Source organism: Staurois parvus, unplaced genomic scaffold (genome assembly GCF_062004578.1).
Source record: "Staurois parvus isolate SC_StPar_1 unplaced genomic scaffold, SC_StPar_1.0 ptg000221l, whole genome shotgun sequence".
Taxonomy (NCBI): Eukaryota; Metazoa; Chordata; class Amphibia; order Anura; family Ranidae; genus Staurois; species Staurois parvus.
In genome coordinates, this window is record NW_028318017.1 from 1,565,746 (window position 1) to 1,584,864 (window position 19,119).

Below are 19,119 nucleotides of genomic sequence, written 5' to 3' on the forward strand. Positions count from 1 at the left end.
GGACGCACCCAGGAACTGTGATTTGGTTTGCATGGGAGCCTCATATTGAGGACCCCTCAAATCTCCCCATCCAAGTGTCCCTCCATCCAGAGTCTATATGTTCTATGACATCACAATGACCTCACAGCTCCTCCCCCCAATGTCCCTCTATCCAGAGTCAGAGAATCCTATGACATCACGCTGACCTCACAACTCCTCCTTCCAATGTCCCTCTATCCAGAGTCAGAGAATCCTATGACATCACACTGACCTCACAGCTCCGCCTCCAAATATCCCCCCATCCAGAGTCAGAGAATCCTATGACATCACTCTGACCTCACAGCTCCTTCCCCCATTGTCCCTCCATCCAGAGTTAGAGAACCCTATGACATCACACTGACCTCATAGCTCTTAGGATGTGGGGCACCCTTGGTATCCTCAGTAGCAAAGTTGGAATGTTTGTCGTGTGTTGTATGTAATGATACCAGAATTGCTTACGGAAGATTTTTACCCTGCGTAGTGTGGGGGTCCTGTGGGGGGAAATTATACCTCAGCCTGAAGTGGGGCTTTAATGAAATGAAGACCTGAATGGAGAGGTGAGGAGGATTCTGGGAATATCATTTGATTTTACTATTTGTGTTCAGATGTAGAGTTTTCCTCCTGTGAAGTCTGGAGATCATATGACATCACATTGCCTCCACCTCCCTCCCTGATAGAAGAGAGAAAGAAGAAGAAGATTCTAGAAGTCACCAGAGAGATCACTGAGCTGCTGACAGGAGAGGTGAGCGGTGCCGGGAATTCTGGGACATTCTCCAGTAACAGACAAGGGATGTGTCTGGATGGTGACTGTATCATTGTGTGTGTCAGGTTCCTATAAGGTGTCAGGGTGTCACTGTCTATTTCTCCATGGAGGAGTGGGAGTATTTAGAAGGACACAAGGATCTCTACAAGGACGTCATGATGGACAATCAGCCGCCCCTCACATCACTGGGTAAGAGGAGACTTTATTGTAAAGGAGAGAGCAGTACGGAGGATCCACCTAGATCCCCCATCATCTGATAAACACATAGAAACAATGGATTCAGTCAGTGTGTGTGTTTCCTACAGATGGATCCAGTCATGGGAACCCACCAGAGAGATGTCCCCGTCCTCTGTATTCCCGGGATTCCACACAGGAAGGTCACACCATCCCTCACCATCATCAGGTAGATGAGGAACAATCACTGATAGTATCATTAGGATCTGTACATTATCTGCATTGTTACCATTGATGGCATTTTTATTATATATTCAGAGTGGAAACCTGAGAGATCCTAAAGTTGAGGTTAAAGAAGAGATAAAAGAGGAGGAAGATGAGGATGGGGGGGATGGAGGAATCAGAGATTCCAGAAGAACACAAAGATCTGTACCAGGACACCATGGTGGAGTCATCCAGCTACAGGAACCCACCAGAGAGATGCCCCGTCCTCTGTATTCCCGGGATTCCACACAGGAAGATCATACCATCCCTCATTGTTGTAAGGTTGGTGGGACGGAGCATCTAGAACATGGACTTGACTTGTGGAGATGATATGTGGAATTTTTATGTGAGCTTATATTTTACAGATGATATTTTCTCTCATTTTCTTGATTTAGAGTGGAGATCCAATCGATATAGAATTTGAGGTGAAAGCAGAAGAAGAAGAGGCGTATGTGAGGGATGATCAGCAGTCTATGGAGGAGGATGGAATAACGGGGTCATTTATAGAGGAGGACACTCCTACAGAGATCAGCACAGGTGGGTCATGAACACTAAATCCATTCCTCCACCCATACTGCTCACTTATTGGTCCAGAGTAGGGCGGGGACTGGGTGATATCAGCCTGTAATCCCCTGGTCACTTTCCTGAGCTGTGTTTCCTGTCCTATATTCCTGGATTTCTCTCGGATAATCTTCCTTCTCTGTGCTGCAGACACAATTTATGTATCTAGACTGGATTTATGGAGGTTCTGGGGTTCAGCTGGCAGCAAAATGTTGATTTCCCCATAGATGTTACTAGAGCTAGGCACCTGGACATGTGCTTTGGGTATTCTTCCCAATGCCTGGGTCTAGTAAGATCTCTGACCATTCATTTCTCCCAGGGTTACTTGCTCTGTGGTCTGGTGGCTGTACCGGGTGGAGGGATATGTCTGTATAGTCTCAGACCCAAGTCACTGAGTGCAGTCTCAGGAGATGGGAGGCAGCGGTGTGGGACCTCTGCAACTTATCTACAGTAAACATTTAAGCTTCCACTAATTGCTGAACACTAATATTATGAGTTCTGACCCTTATACTGTATAATTTATATTGCACATTACATACTCCTGACCCCTGCACTATATACTCTATGTTGTACATTACATACTTCTGACTTCTACTCTCTATCTTCTTCCCACTGCTATATATAAACATAGGAAAACATTGGGAAGATGGCGATGAGTGATAGAGGGGGTGGGGACCCTCGTCCTATAATCTCCTCATCACTGTCCCTCCTATAAAAGACAGTTCTTGTTTCCTCACTCTCTGACTAAGGTCCATGAATAAAGAAATGACCTGGTAGGAGATCAAAGGAGCCATTTCCTAGTTCCCTTGAGGGTGGAATTGTAAGCTCCTCAGAGACCAAGCTGCCTGATGTGGGTGGAGTCCTGGTTTGGGGGAACCAATCAGCTCCTGTATAGTAATCCTCTTTGTATTTGTATTTTAGTCCATGGCCGGGAGATGAGGAAAACCTCAGAGGATTGTCTCACTTTGTCTCCAGACTGGAAAGTAGAAGATGAGGACATCACACGGTATAGTCCAGGAGAAAACCCGGCTCCCTCCAATGTCCATCCGGCACCACCCAGTGTAGATGGACCATCGGATTCCTCGTATCCTGAGGAACCTCAGACTGTGCGGGACCGGGCCGGCCTGCCATCAGGGAAGAGCTTCTCCTGTACTGAGTGCGGGAAGGGTTTTAATTTTAAATGTTATCTTGATCAACATACTGTAAAAGATCTCACACGGGGGAGAAGCCGTATTCCTGTCTTGAGTGCGGGACATGTTTTTCAAAAAAATTCAATCTTAAAAAACATCAGAGATCTCACACAGCTGAGAAGCCATATTCCTGTCCTGAGTGCTGGAAAAAATTTTCTCAGAAGGCTCATCTTAGCACACATCAAAGACTGCACACGGGGGAGAAACCATTTTCCTTTTCTGATTGTAGTTAAAATTTATTCCAAAATCAGAGCTTGTTTCACACCAGAGATCACACACGGGGGGAAAGCCATATCTTTGTCATGAGTGCGGGAAATGTTTTTCATGGAAGTCCAGTCTTTTCATACATCAGAGGTCTCACACGGGAGAGAAGCCGTTTTCCTGTCCTGAGTGCGGGAAATGTTTTTCACATATGTCACATCTTTCCACACATCAGAGATGTCACATGGGGGAGAAGCCACGTTCCTGTGCTGAATGCGGGAAATGTTTTTCACATAAGTACAATCTTTCCAGCCATCAGAGATCTCATACAAGGGAGAAGCCATTTCCCTTTTCTGAGTGAGGGAAATGTTCCTCACCAAAGTCCGGTCTTCCTGTACATCAGGGTTCCCACACAACCCTGGAAGTGTATTAGTACCTTGAGTGCAGGAAATGTCTTCTAGATGAATGTTGCTGGACATCCCAGCTCTTATGTGGAGAAGAAGCACACCCTGATATACACCTCAGATATACTCCATGGTTGATCTTCATCATGGCAGAAACAGTTGAAAAAGCTCGGTCACATTAGTAGGCCTTGGCCAAGAAGTGACGGCCTCCAGCTTCTGGGGGTCGGTGGCCACTCCATCAGCAGACACAATGTGGCCAAGGTAGTTAACCAAGGGTTGATAGAACTGGCACTTCTCCAGGGATAACTTCAACCCTTCATCATGGAGTCTCTTCAGTACCTTCTCTAGACGCTCTTCGTGCTCCTCCAGAGTCTTGCCGAAGAGAATGATATCATCTAGGTACACCAATACCTCTATCAGGTTCATGTCTCCCACAGTCTTTTCCATTAACCTCAGGAAAGTGGCTGGGGCACCGGACAGGACTTGTGGAATGCGTTCAGATTCAAAGAACCCCACCGGGGTAATGAAAGCAGTCTTCTCCCGGTCTTCAGGATGCATGGGAATTTGGTAGTATCCGCTCTTCAAATCCAACCACTTGGCTCCTGATAGACTCGGCAAGGCGTCTTCTATTCGTGGGGTGGTGTATTGGTCAGGAATGGTCCTCCTGTTCAGCGTCCGATAATCAATACGCAGCCTCAATGCCCCATTCTTCTTCCGCACCACCGCTATTGGAGAAGCGTATGGACTCCGGGACTCTCGGATGATACCTGCCCCTTTCAACTCTGCCAGTTGCTCATGCAGGTCTTCCAAGTCCCCTAAAGGAATCCGCCGAACTCTCTCCCTGAATGGCTTATCCTCCTTAAGATGGATTCGGTGTTTGGCACTTTTTGCACATCCCACATCGAATTCACTCTTGGAGAATGCGACTTTCCATCCCTGAAGCTGAGCCTTGACCCTTTCCTTCCATTCAGGTGGAAGGGGAGTATTTTCCAGATAAAATTCCTTGACAGGGATCTCATCTTTCTCTTCCCCCACCAAATCAGATAGTGAGACTGGGGTGGCTGGGTTTACTTGTCCCAACAACATCCGTGCTGGCATCTTTCCATGACATCTTTGTAATGCTTTAGTTGAAACAACTTCAGGAATTATCTCTACTCCCGAACCTTGAAAGGGCCTGGTTGCTTCCAGTTCAACTTGACAGACGCTTGTAAACAAGCCACTTCACCAGGCTGTAACACCTTCGGTCCAAACGCCAGATCTTCCCCACTCCTTCAGGTGGAGACTTCTGTTCTTGCACCAGGCGCTGATAGGCCTGTCTCAACATGGGGTGCACACTTGTAGTTGAAGTGTCTTACTCCAGAACAACAGGTGTCAACAGTCTTCTGACCAGATCAGTATTGGTTCCTATGATGAGGGAACTCGTACTGACCCCTATTGGGCGAGGACAGACCACTGCTAACGTGTCAAAAGTCTCAGTTTTCCCAGCCACCAAGGGATCAAAAGTCAGCCTGACTGGTAAATAACCATCATAGGGGAAGTTCTTAGTTCCAATGCCCCATACCTCCAGCTCTTCCAACTTCTGCAAGGGCAGGTGCTTGAGGTGCCTGTCATAGAAGTCTCGGTAGAGAAGGGTCCAGTATTCAAAAGGGCCTTAGTGTAGATTTACTCTACTTGGATGGAAACGACAGGAGCAGGTGCCACCAGCCTGTCTGGAAGCTTGGGGGTGGTGGGGATCTGAGTTTGTTTGGTGGCCAGAATCCGCACTACTTTCTTATGGAAATTCTGATCTGGTTTGAGTCTCCTTTGAGTGTTGGGCATCTGGTGTACATTGAAACTCCGCTGCTGTCTCCTCGCGTCGTTTTTTTATGAAGCTCCCTACTTCAGATGGACAATGAGCGATTAAATGTCCTACCTCTCCACAGCGATAACACTTCTTATTGTTAGGGGAGACAACACCCCTTCCTCCCTTGTTCAGGGTGGACACAGTCTGCTTCACTTCTTCAAGTGATTGTTGCATATCGGCATGGGCTTCCATCACTTGTCCTAATGTTTTCTGAATTCCACAGAATGTTTGCTGTAGAGTAGTTTGCACCTGTGCCAACTGAAATATAGCTTGTGTCAAAGTGTCAATAGAGGTGTCGAGCCCTCTATCTGAGCTGGTCTCCGATGCAGACCCAGACTGAATTATGTAAGCCGTATTGCCATGTTTAAGACCATTGGTGGACTCAGGTCTCTGTACCTTGGCTGCAATGAGAGCTTCCTCCTCTCTAATAGCCTTCATGAATTTGGAGTAAGTGAGGAGGTCATTTGGACTCCTGGCTCGAAGCTGTAGCACAATGGGATCCAGTGGCTGGGCTCCCCTTTGCACCTGTAGCATTAAGGCTTTATTGGCCTCTTCAGCTTTCATCCCACCCTTCATTAAGACTTGTTGAAGGGTTTGATCTAGCCGTTGGACATAGTCTATTAACTTCTCACCCTCCATTTGATAAGTGTGATGAAAGAGATAGATTAATTCCGTGCAATCTTCAACTCTCCCGTAAATCTCACAGAGTGCTTCTAGACACTCAGAAACGGAGCAGGTGGGTTTATCCCCTTTCAGGTTTCGAACTACATCGGAAGCTGGTGCCCACAGGCTCTCTACCACATCAATCACATCCCACTCTTCCACCGCTTAGATGGCTTGATCCAACTAAGTATCAAAGTCATCTTCTCCTGAAGGTGTGGGAACTTTCCCCCGAGAAGAACTGTAGTTTGCTATACTCGTAATTGGTGGACCCTACTGAGTACTTGAGAAGCCCTGTAACTAGTTTGCCAAACTCAGCCACAAGGAAAGGATTCTTCTGAGGGTGTCACTGGCTTTGAGGTGCTGACTTCTGGGTCCAGCATTGCGCTTCCTAAGTTCCCCGGAACAGAGTTTGATTCATCTGAATGAATTAGAATAGCATTGACATCTGCAGTCAGTTGGAAACTGTCTTTCTGCAGAACATCAGGAACTCCCTTCTTCCACTCAGTTAGGGTATGATTTGAGCTAATGTCTACCCTCACATCCAGCACAGATATTCTTTAGTCAATGCCTGAGGCAGCCCATGCTTGACGGATTCGGTCCTTGGTCCAGTCACTGTCAGGGACACTAATCACTACACACAACTCTACCTGCCCATTTTCTTTGCCGCACCACTCAATCACAGCTGCAGGGTCCATGCTGGCGTTATCTTTAAGAGTTGATTGCAGAGTATTGGAAATTATCCCGGACGAGCCCCCACATGTAGCGATACCCCCAAAGGGGCTGCTTAAGTTTGTTCACTCCGCCACTCTGCCTCTCAACCCCAAGAACTGTCTCAGCCCAAACTGACACACCTGGCAATAGTGTAAGTGCAAGGACCAATGAAAAGCACAAACTTTATCATAAAACACAGAGATCAGCTTTACTGTAAGACCTCTATGGGAAGTAATAAACAATAACAACAGGTATACGTTTGGTGAATCAAGAGAACAGCAAATACTGAGACCGGAAGCAATATAACTCACTTTTACACTCAGGCTGCTTTCAGGGGATTCCAACCATGAATAACCCCAAGAGCAGAGCAAACACTTAAATGGCGCCCTCAAAGTGGATTTACCTCCTCTACATAGATTGGGCTCTATGATGTCCAAGCAGGAGGAGAGCAGAAGAATGACTCTCTGTTGTGTCAAACTTCTCCCTTCTAACCCCCGACACCACAAGCCCAATAGGCAAACACTGTGCCCAACTGATGCTTAATAGCTACTGTCCAGGGTAAAGCTATTCCTCACACACCATGCAATATAGAGGCCTGAATACGCATGCACGTGTCCGTATGGCACCAGTAACTTCAGTGTAAGGGACCGCCCGGCGGTACCTCTAGCAATCCACCGGTGAGGTGCTTCCAGAGTGCGGAATCTAAGTCCCAGAGCACTTGTTCACCAGGGCCCCTGATGGTGGGGATGGACTTGGAGCGCTCTGAGACCAGGTCACGACTACTGGGCACACCCACCACTGGTAGAGGTATCCGCAGAGGAAGAGCCTGATGTGAGGAGGTCGGGAGGTCCCGACGGGATGGATGGATGGCTGAGCAGGTGCAGGGTCAAACAAGCCGGGTCGGGAACCGTGGGGTCTACGAGGTACAAAACAGCGGGCAGAGAGTAGTCGGGTCACACGCCAGGTCAGCAACAGTATGTCAGAATAAACAGGGGGCATCCAGGAGAGAGGTCAGGCAAGCCAGAGGTCAGGGCAGGAGAAAACAGCAAGGTCAGACAATCCAGGTAAGTACTCACAGTAATCAGGTAACACAGGAACAGAATAGACCGAACGGCATTCAATGACAGCTCAGGGCGATTTAAATACCGTGCCCTGCGCTGTCATTGGTGCCCGGCGCGCTCGCGCATCACTCAGTGTGCATGCGCGAGCTCGCCGCGGCCGGCCCGGACCTAGTGCCCGCATTCCTGTGTGAGGCGGCGCACTGCGCCTGCACCGGGACCAGCGCCGCGGCGATCCCTGACATTCAGTCTCTTGGTAACAAGATGAATGTTGGGGTCTTCAGCGAGACACTTTCATTGGTGCACTTACACTCCTATGGTAAAGTATCATTGTAATCCCGTGGCAGGATTTGTATAGCAAAGCAAACACTGTGTCTGTATAGCAGAGCCATCTACACAACCCAGTGCCTGGTGAGTATGGGAGAAGTGTCATGTCTCTGTCTGTGTGCCGTGTTCCTGTCATCTGCCAGGGGGCAAAATCCCTCTCACCAGATCCTGGGACTAAGGCCCAAACCATGGTCCTGGAAATGACCGGCTCCTGTGGTCACCTCACGATGAGCGCTTCTGTATTGTAAATCCACATCTCTCAGTTTGGATGTTCCCCTGACTGATGCAGATAACTCAGCATGCTGTGAACTGGCCCCAAGCACTTCTCTGCCAGGTCCAGCCTGTTACCTTGCCATATGCAGTCTCCTCTCCCTCAGGAAAAGCACAAGATGGATCCCCTCACTCTGCTCTCCCTAAGCATGATGGCTTTTGTAGTTCTTTTGTAATTCTATCTCCATATCAGCCTATAAGGCCGTTTCTGTTCAGGACTGCATCTTCCACAATGCTTTGCAGCTCTACTTCCTGCTTGAGAAAGTCCCTGTCATTGTGTCATTGGCTCCTTTAATGGCTTTTCTGATTGGCTCTCTCTCTATTACAGTCTGAGAGGAGAATGGGGGCTGAAATCCCTCATTGCCTTGTCTGTGTAAGTGAAAGTGTGAGGTTACACACAGACAGGATAAATCTCTTAATCTCTCCTGCAACATATACATTGTACAGATGTGAAATTTGCAGGTAGTTTAAGGGGATCCCCCAAGGCATGATATTTAACCATTTGCCGCCCGCCCTATGGCCGAATGGCGGCCGGCAAATGTCATCATCATTCCGGGTGGCTGCCAAGTGGCGTCCTCCCGCACATGCGCAGATTGCTCTCCTGCAGAGCCGCACAGTGGCGCGATCTGTCACCGGCCGTGTACCTCAGACACGGCCGGTGACAGATCTGAGTACCGGCCCCTGTTGCCGGTACCATGTGACCTGCTGGGACCAATCACAGCAGGTCACATGACAGTTGTATACAATGGATGGCTTCATTCATGCCATCCATTGTATACTAGTGCCTAGCTGTGAATGGTCACAGCTAATCACATGCACATGTCATGTGATTAGCTGTGGCCAAATCATAGCTAAGCACCAAGAAAAAAAAAAACCTGAATGAATCGATGTCATTCAGGTAAATGCTTGCTTATAGCAAAGTAATTCTTTGCTATAAGCAAATTGTGTAAATAAAAACCAAAAAAAAACTGATCACTTCCCCAAAGTAGTACAATGTTACTATGGTAACATTGTACTACTTTGGTCATAGTGAAATATGAAAAAAAATCTTTAAAAAAAGAAAAAAAGTAATAAAAATTAATTTAAAAAAATATCTTTTTTTTTTTTCATACTGTCACCAGTCAGTGTCCCTGATCACTGCCATGCCAGTTATATGATGATGCTGTACTGCACTGGTGACAGTATGTAAAAAAAAAATAGTGAAACTAATTTTTTTAATTTTTTCATTTTCTGAAAAATTATGACAAAAAAAATACAACTTCAAAAAACTCGCCATGCCTCTTATGAAGTACGTTGGACTGTCTACTCTGCAAAAAGGGGTCATTTGGAGGATATCTGTACTGTCCTGACATTTGGAGGATATCTGTACTGTCCTGACATTTGGGGGATATCTGTACTGTCCTGACATTTGGAGGATATCTGTACCGTCCTGACATTTGGGGGATATCTGTACTGTCCTGACATTTGGGGGATATCTGTACCGTCCTGACATTTGGGGGATATCTGTACTGTCCTGACATTTGGGGTATATCTGTACTGTTCTGACATTTGGGGGATATCTGTACTGTTCTGACATTTGGGGGATATCTGTATTGTTCTGACATTTTTGGACCTCAAGAAATTAGATTGGCTGTCAGTACTTCAGGATTGATCAATTTTCAGATCTATACCATAGTTTGTGAACTCTATAACTTTCCTACAAACTAAATAATACATCCTAATTTGGGTTATTTTCACCAAGGACATGTAGCAGAATACATCTCGGCCTAAATTTATGAAGAACAATTATTTATTTGCAAACCTTTATAACAAAAACAAAGAAAAACGTGTTTTTTTCAAAATTTTTGGTCTTTTTTTTGTTAATTTAGCAAAAAATAAAAACCCCATCGGTGATTAAATTCCACCAAAAGAAAGCTCTAGTTGTGTGAAGAAAATGATAAAATTTTAGTTTGGGTACAATGTATGACCACGCAATTGTCATTCAAAGTGTGAGAGCGCTGAAACCTGAAAAATGGCCTGGGCAGGAAGGTGTAAAAGTGCCCGGTATTGAATTGGTTAAAGGAATATTTCAATTTGTTTTTACTTTAAGCAATTAAAAATTGTACTATTTGAATTTTTTTCTCCACTGATTCATGTCCCCCAGGGCAGTCCCTTAGTCCCCATACCACTTTATGGCCAATAGCTTGCATATAAGCCATCAAAATGGGCACTTTTGAATTTGCAAGTTCGAGTCCCATAGACTTGCATTAGGATCAATGTTTGCGGCAAACTTTTGGTCTGTTCAAACGTTATATCGCGATCAGAACCGGGGGTGTTCAGCCCATCACTAGGGATAAATTAGAAGTGCAGAGAGAGAGCACATGGAGGCAGATCACACAAAACCTGACATACGGGGGTTTATTGGGGAATGTGAGGGCCCAGTATGGATAACAAGACAGCACAACAAAATAGTCCACCTGGTAGCAATGTAATACCAGATAGATAGTCCATGTAGGATGGCCAAGCAAAATGGAGAACCAGTACACCAGGCCACCGGACAGTATGGCAAGGGGAATGTACCCAGCCCACAGGGCAGGGATCCGGACAGACCAGAGTATAGCGTAGCAGTGGGTATGTCCAGCACACAATGCAGTGATCCAGGGTAGGATGTAGCAAGGGTCAAATCCAGCAGACTGGGCAGGGATCCAGGCAGACAAGTGGTTGAGTCCAGCACAGGGCAGGGATCTGGGCAGACAAGTGGCTGAGTCCAGCACAGGGCAGGCATTCGGGCGGACGTGATTGAGTCCAGCACAGGGCTGGGATCCAGGCAGACATGAGGCTAAGTCAACACAGGATAGAGAACTGGGCAGACAAGTGGTTGAGTCCAGCACAGGGCAGGGATCCGGGCAGACAAGGAGCTAAGTCAACACAGGATAGAGAACTGGGCAGACAAGCGTGGTGATTCAAGCACAGGGCAGAGACCAGGGCAGCATGGTATGGCACATCAAGGGCACAGGCTGGCACACTGGGCAGCAATTGGATCCAGCAGGCACTTACTCCAGAGTCCAGGACCACAGTCTAGGCACAATGAGGGATGAGCAGCAATAGACTCAGCATAGGTTCAGGGACTCACCAGTCAACAGTGGCTCCAACATAGGAAGTCCAGGCAGCAAGGCAGGGAAACAGATAGTCTGGTGGGCAGAGGTGCTTCATATGCACATCACAGGTCCTCAGAAGGCTGTGTGTCCTGCCGCAGTATCCGGACCATACAGACAGAAGTTTCACAAAGCTCACAAAGTAAAGCAGAGGCCCATTGTCCAGGAAACTATCTGTCTCAGCAATTTTGTGCACCAGGTAACCTCTTTCTAGGAAGACATGCAGCCCTCAGTCCCGTTTGTCCATCACAGAAGTAAACTCAGAAACGTCTGACCCTTTCTGCCAGCATAGGGTTATTATATTGTCCTTTGAATCCAGCCAAGCCTTAAGCATCTAAATCTGCTGCTGGTACATCTGGCTTTATCCAGCTACAGGACACAATGCTGCCCCTTCCAAATATGTACCAGCAAGAGGCCACAACATGCCTCTGCAAGGTACATGTCCCAGTTCAGCAGCAAAAACTACAAAAGTATTCATGGGATGGCTACATGGTTAGTAATGCTCTTTCCAGCAGGACATCACATTGGGTTATGGAAGCGGTTGGCTGACGGACACACTTGAAGTACTGGGAGCATAATGTGATCCACTAACATTATCTCTACACCAAACTGCAGCTGTAAAGTTGGACATCTCCCTACAACTCTTGGGACAATTAGCCTGCATGTGACCCTGCTGTCTCCATCTACAGCATCAAGTCTGGGGTGCTCTTCCTTTATGTCTCCACCTGTTTTCCAAACCAGTATATCCTCCCCTAAACCTTGGGGCATTGGTGTGATTGACCTGACCCTTTACACAGTTAACCGGGTAGATCCTCCATTAATTTGCATTTTGTATCCCAGATTTGTTCTCTACTCCTAGAGAGTGGCTCTGGGTCACACTCCCTAGAAACTGACAATTAAGTTCTCCCAGGTCATTCCCTTGGAGAATGTCAACAGAAAGTCCTGCCATTACCCCAACAGAAGAAATAATTTGCTGTCGAATTCACCAAACAGGGATCAGCAATGGCCAGGAAGGCATCTGTATCACAGAAACCAATGACTTTTCGTACATCTATGCAGACCTCCTGTAACTGCTGCTGCCTTATCTCAGGGTAGCTTGGGGTAAGTGGCTGGACTCCATAGACTCCTAGAAGGGCACCGATTGTTGTTGGAAGCATCCATTCACTTTGATATGGTGAAAGGTTCTTACCTTCTGGCACCAATGCTACACTGGGATCAAGGCAAATGTTTTGAGTCTGGGGAGGGTGGAAGTTCCTTGGGCATCCAGCCTGGAGATGCCTGAGTTGTCCACATCCATAGTGTGGGCAGTCCAAGGGTGACCAGAGGGCTGGGGTTGGAGTAGCATTTCCTCAGAAGCTTGGTACATATCCACATAGTGCACCAGCTTGTGAGAGGTGGGCCCGAGAGTCTTTTTCTTAACAGGGCAGCTGGTCTGGTAGTGACCGGTATGTCCACAGCCAAAGCAGAGTCTCTCTATAGTAGGCCTGGGGACCTGCTGTGAGGGAACTGTATTGTCTAAGAGATTTGGTTGAGGCAGCTGTGCTATCTGGGGACTCATCCAGCAGTGGGGAGGTTGCTGCTTCCTCTAGGGTGATGGGTTTCCATTCACACATGCACTGTTGGAGCTCAGGGGGTCACTTGAACAACAACTGCTCCTTCAGGATCACGTGAATAATTTCCTCAGGGGAGTTCCCTTTCTCCCCTGCCAGCGATTGATGACAAGTTAAAGACAGCTTATGCACAAACATATTGAAAGAGGTCTCTGGGAGGTGAGGGGTAGCCTGAAACTGGGCCCAATAAGAGTATGGTGATACTGCATCCATCCCTGCCCTTTTTATATACTCATAGCTGCATTTCTAGGGGATCCATTATGCGGTAGGCCTCAGCGGACCCTTCATCTAGCAGCCCTACCAAATGGTAGGTCCAGTCCATGGGAGGTACTTCCAGCAGCTTGCATTGGTGTTCAAAGTCCTTAAAGAATCCTTCCACATCTCTAATATGTTCTTGGTAGGGCTTAAAGTCCTTGCTGGAGACTCTTTGGGTTTCCCTTACCACAGGGACTGACACAGAGGCAGCTGCTCTGTTCTTTGAAGCCTCCCACTCTGTCTCTTTTGTGTCTTTTTCAGTGATTGCAAGTTTCCTTTCTGTCATGGCACCCTCCCTCAAAATGGCCATCTATGGTACCAGATAACCCATAGGCTCTTACTGGCTTTCCTGGGTAGCTTTGGTACATCCTCACAGGGTGATGCCTGACCCATGTCGGTGCTCAACTCCTGTTGGCCAGTATCCAGACCAGCTGTTCTTTAGTAAGTCTGTTGTAGCTGAGACCCAACTTTCCAGCTTTTTCTTGAAGGCTGGGACATCTATCCATGATGTGCAGATTCTTTTCAGCCATCTCCAGTGATCTCGTCCCACTGCTGCCAACCAGTTTGTGATGAACCAGGAGTGCAAAGAGAGAACAAATGGAGGCAGATCACACAAAACTCAACATATGGGTGTTTATTGGGGAACATGAGGGTAGAGTAGGGATAACAAGACACAGCACAACAAAATAGTCCACTGGGTAGCATTGTAATACCACACAGATAGTCCACATAGGATGGTCCAGCAAATTGAAGAACTGGTACACCAGGCTACCAGATGGTATGGAAAGGCAAATGCACCCAGCCCAAAGGCTGAGCAGTAAAGACCTCCTGCAGCTTTTCATTGCAGTGTGAACCAGGCCCTAGAATTTTGGAACTGTTCCCCTCCTTACTTCATGCTTCATGTTTTTTTTTTTATTCTACACACGTCCTTGGATCTCCAGATAGTCAAGCCCTGCTGTTACAAAACCTGATTTTTCCAGCCTTATGGTGTCAGTGGGCATACTGGATTGACTATTGCAGCCAACAAGGTTTTGAGAGACACCTAGGCCTTTTGTTGTTTCTGCTCCTTTGAAAGCTAGGAACTCTAACTTAGGGAGACTTCTCGCAGGTTTTTACAATCATATTTTGTGTTTTGTTGACCTAAGAGGTTTCCTCCTTGTTTTGGTCTGTATCTTGGTTTACTTCCTGGGGGGTTGGTGTGTGCCTGGCCTTATATTTGATCAGGAGTCAGATTTCAGCCTTGGCAGTCTCTTCTTTCAGGGGCTGATAGCATTACACTTTCTAGTTGCATGCGTTGGTACTAGATGTCATGCATGTTGTTCTTCTGGTCAGCCTGTCATTGTTTCTATGGGATCTCTTTCTGTTTTTACAGAATTCTCTGTTTCATCCCATTCAGGACCTTCCTTTTGTTCCCTTTGTTCTTTGACAAAGATGGCTTTTTTACCTTAGCTTGTTATTTTTATCTAAAGGGGTTTGTACCTTTCCATCTCAGCCAGGACAATGTATTACCTTCCTTTACCCTCATCTCAGCCAGGACAATGTATTACCTTCCTTTACCTTCATCTCAGCCGGGACGGTGTATTACCTCCCTTTACCCTCATCTCAGCCGGGACAGCGTATTACCTCCCTTTACCCTCATCTCAGCCGGGACAGCGTATTACCTCCCTTTACCCTCAGCTAGGACAGAGTATTACCTCCCTTTACCCTCATCTCAGCCGGGACAGCGTATTACCTTCCTTTACCCTCAGCCAGGACAGCGTATTACCTTCCTTTACCCTCAGCCAGGACAGCGTATTACCTTCCTTTACCCTCATCTCAGCCGGGACAGCGTATTACCTTCCTTTACCCTCAGCCAGGACAGGGTATTACCTTCCTTTGCCCTCAGGCTCAGTAACTGGGGGAATAGGTTTGTATCACGTTGGGTGTTTGTTTGTTCTATCAGGTTACCTGTAGTTGACAGCCGCAATTTGGCAACAGGATTTCTCTTTTGAGGACCGAATAGAAGGATCCCGCAGCTTCCATGTCTACGTTTATTCCCTGAATTTGTCAGCTTGTTGCTCCAGTTTCCAGTATGAAAGGACAGGTTCCCCCTTTATAAGGGATGACACTACCTACCTTCAGTGTATCATGTTGGTGAAGCCTCTACCTGGTCTTCGGTGCACTCTTTATGATGTTACCAGGTGGATATTAGAGTCACTAAGGACTCTTCCCTTTGGACACATTGGTTTTTGCAGGCTGCTGCATGAGGTTCTTTCCTATTTCTGGTTGTTTTTGGGACCTGTTGGCTTGTTGTCCTCCCCTCATGTTCCAAGTGGGACATCCCTGTTAGTAAGGAATGTAAAAGATGTTCTGTGTCCTGTGATGTGCGACAAAGAAAATGACATTTTTTGGTTTACCTGTAAAATCCATTTCTTGGAGTCCCTCAGGAATCCCAGAGATCAGTCCCCTCCTGTTATGGGCTATGGCTTGCTACAAACCTTTCCTATGTCGGAGATCTGCTCTACAAGGGGACGTCCTGTCTATTGTTTGCCAATGTCCGATCACCTGTAGGTGGGCATAACGGTGTTAGGAAGGATTTATAAAGATGCTTCGTGTCCTGTGATGTATTCCAAGAAATGGATTTTACAGATCATTGATGCCATTTGTTACTAAGAGACAAGAATTGTTCATTGCTGAAGGAGCCCGAGAAACCTTTGGAGGAACCCTGGCTGAGAAAGGCTGGACTAGGCAGTCATATATTTCTGTCCCCCTTGGTGGGAGTGGAGGTGACCCCTCTATAAGGATCTACAATCCATACACACCCAGCACAAGGCCGGGGTCACACTACCAGACGCTTCTCGGGGCTGCAGTTCCTCTGAGCGCCACAAGGTGGGGATCTCACTTCTACCCAGACAGGAAGTCTCTATGGAAGACAGACAGGAAGTGATGTCAGGTACAGACAGGAAGTGGAGAGGAGACGTTGCTGGAAGTGGCAGCAGAGGAGGTAGTAAGATTTAATTTTCTATTTACACCCAGTAACCCCCCGTCATGTCTGTCCTCTTCCTCCATAGTCATGTCCGTCCTCTTCCTCCATAGTCATGTCCATCCTCTTTATCCATAGTCATGTCCATCCTCTTCCTCCATAGTCACTGTGACCTCTTTTATCTCCAGCAGATGATGATACACACATATATAGTGTGGGAACCCAGATGAACCCCTTCAGGGGCAGAACATTCCCCCACTTCCGGGGCCGGAACATTCTCCTCATTGTGGAGAGGTGTCACCTTCTCACCTCATCAGTCTATACTAAGGGATTTTATGACTTTAATTAGTGGCGGGGGATGGGGGGATATTTAGGGGGATTGGAATATCTATGTCTCACCTTCACAGTGTCCTAGTCTTCAAACACCTATCCCTCCAAGCAGCAAACAATTACCCGCAGAAACCTTCACAACTTGAACCCGGCTCCTTTCCACTCTGCAACTGACCAACTCTATGACAGAATCTCTCCCCTGTCCTGCCCTGACCTGGCCACTGCTGTCTATAACAGTTCACTTTCATCCACATTAGACTCACTTGCTCCTCTAACAACACGAAGTATCAGGTCCCGACCATTACATCCGTGGAAGACTGACCACACCAGACATCTTAAGAGACATAGTCATGCTCTGGAGCGATTGTGGTGTAAAACCAAATCTCAGCAAGCATTCACCCGATATAAATCTGCTTTCTTCACATACAATTCCTCCCTCCATGCTGCCAAACAAGCCGACTTTGTCACTCTTATCAATAACTTGTCATCCAGTCCCCATCATCTCTTCTCTACTTTTAACTCTCTACTTTCTCCACCTCCACCCAATACCTCACTCACTGCTTATGAGATTACAAATCAATTCAAAAACAAGATTAATGCAATTTGTAGGGGCATCTCCACTGCACAGACATCCATCCCACTTAGCATACCTTATACTAAGATAGAAGAACTCAGTGAGCGCTCACAATATATGCATAAAAGCAGCTAAGCACAGTAAAGGAAACCATAAACCTTTCAAGAGACATGTATATAGAATAAGTGCAGCGCTAAAAATAATCTGGACAGATTTATGGTAGCAATGTTCATAAATGGGTAGTTAGTCCACAATATAAGAGCTCAAAGGTGATATATTAATCTCACTGTCATAGTTCGAATAAGACTCGGTGAGGGGCAGGGTATGTATAAAATGCGCACTCACCGGAAGCGCAAAGAAAATGCGCAATGTATCAGCAAAATGGAGGTCTGCCAGGGGGTCCTTTTCAGGATACGACTGGAGCCAGCCCAGGATGGATGGGTATCGTCTAGGTTGGGTGTCGGCAACCCGCGGCTCCAGAGCCGCATGCGGCTCTTTTTCACCTTTGCTGCGGCTCCGGAGCACACTGCCCACCAGGTGACAGGCAATAGGGTTGCCGTAGCTCAGTGGTCGGCAAGCCGCGGCTCTTTACACATTTTAATGCGGCTCTTCTGTGTGCCGGGCTCCCGCTCCCCTCCCTCCTCTCGGGCGGCCGCCCCAAAAGTCAGGACTCTGCAGCTAGCCCAGCAATGGGCAAACTACGGCCCGGCAGACCTTTTAATCCGGCCTGCGGAGCGTGGCAAACATTGGCTGCCAGGATGTAGGCGGGGCAGCGTGACAAACTCCTCTCCTCTCACAGTCCGCCCCGAAGACCAGAACGGCGCGGGAACACGGCGAGAGGAACGCGCGGAGCAAAGGTAAGTGAATTGACACAATATGGGGAATGAATTACTATAGGGGGGATGAATTACTATATAGGGGATGAATTACTATATGGGGGATGAATTACTATATGGGGGATTAATTACTATGGGGGATGAATTACTATATGGGGGATGAATTACTATGGGGGATGAATTACTATGGGGGATGAATTACTATATGGGGGATGAATTACTATATGGGGGATGAATTACTATGGGGGATGAATTACTATGGGGGATGAATTACTATATGGGGGATGAATTACTATATGGGGGATGAATTACTATATGGGGGATGAATTACTATATGAGGGATGAATTACTATAGGGGGGATGAATTACTATAGGGGTGATGAATTACTATATGGGGGATGAATTAATATGGGGGATTAATTACTATGGGGGATGAATTACTATGTGGGGGATTAATTACTATGGGGGATGAATTACTATATGGGGGATGAATTACTATATGGGGGATGAATTACTATGGGGGATGAATTACTATGGGGGATGAATTTCTATATGGGGGATGAATTACTATGGGAGATGAATTACTATATGGTGGATGAATTACTATGGGGGATGAATTACTATAGGGGGGATGAATTACTATATGGGGGATGAATTACTATATGGGGGATGAATTACTATGGGGGATGAATTACTATATGGGGGATGAATTACTATAGGGGGGATGAATTACTATATGGGGGATGAATTACTATATGGGGGATGAATTACTATGGGGGATGAATTACTATATGGGGGATGAATTACTATATGGGGATGAATTATTATATGGGGGATGAATTACTATAGGGGGGATGAATTACTATAGGGGGGGGTGAATTACTATAGGGGGGATGAATTACTATAGGGGGGATGAATTACTATATGGGGGATGAATTACTATATGGGGGATGAATTACTACGGGGATGAA

The 19,119-nt window shown here is 46.8% G+C and overlaps 2 protein-coding genes across 2 annotated transcripts in view; both read left to right on the plus strand.

Moving 5' to 3' along the window:
* The first annotated feature begins 395 nt into the window (after window positions 1–395).
* The window catches only part of LOC149460739 (uncharacterized), a 111,207-nt gene continuing 92,483 nt past the window's right edge, over window positions 396–19,119 (plus strand). The window contains exons 1-2 of the mRNA XM_089679230.1: window positions 396–443; window positions 847–970. Of these exons, the coding sequence (XP_089535356.1) occupies window positions 396–443; window positions 847–970 (172 nt within the window). The remainder of the gene's footprint in view (window positions 444–846; window positions 971–19,119) is intronic.
* On the plus strand, window positions 1,250–3,288 carry LOC149460740 (uncharacterized). Its single transcript, XM_089679199.1, has 3 exons — window positions 1,250–1,501; window positions 1,615–1,756; window positions 2,702–3,288. The coding sequence occupies exons 1-3, from the start codon at window positions 1,250–1,252 to the stop codon at window positions 3,274–3,276; spliced, it is 969 nt and encodes a 322-aa protein (XP_089535325.1). The 3' UTR covers window positions 3,277–3,288.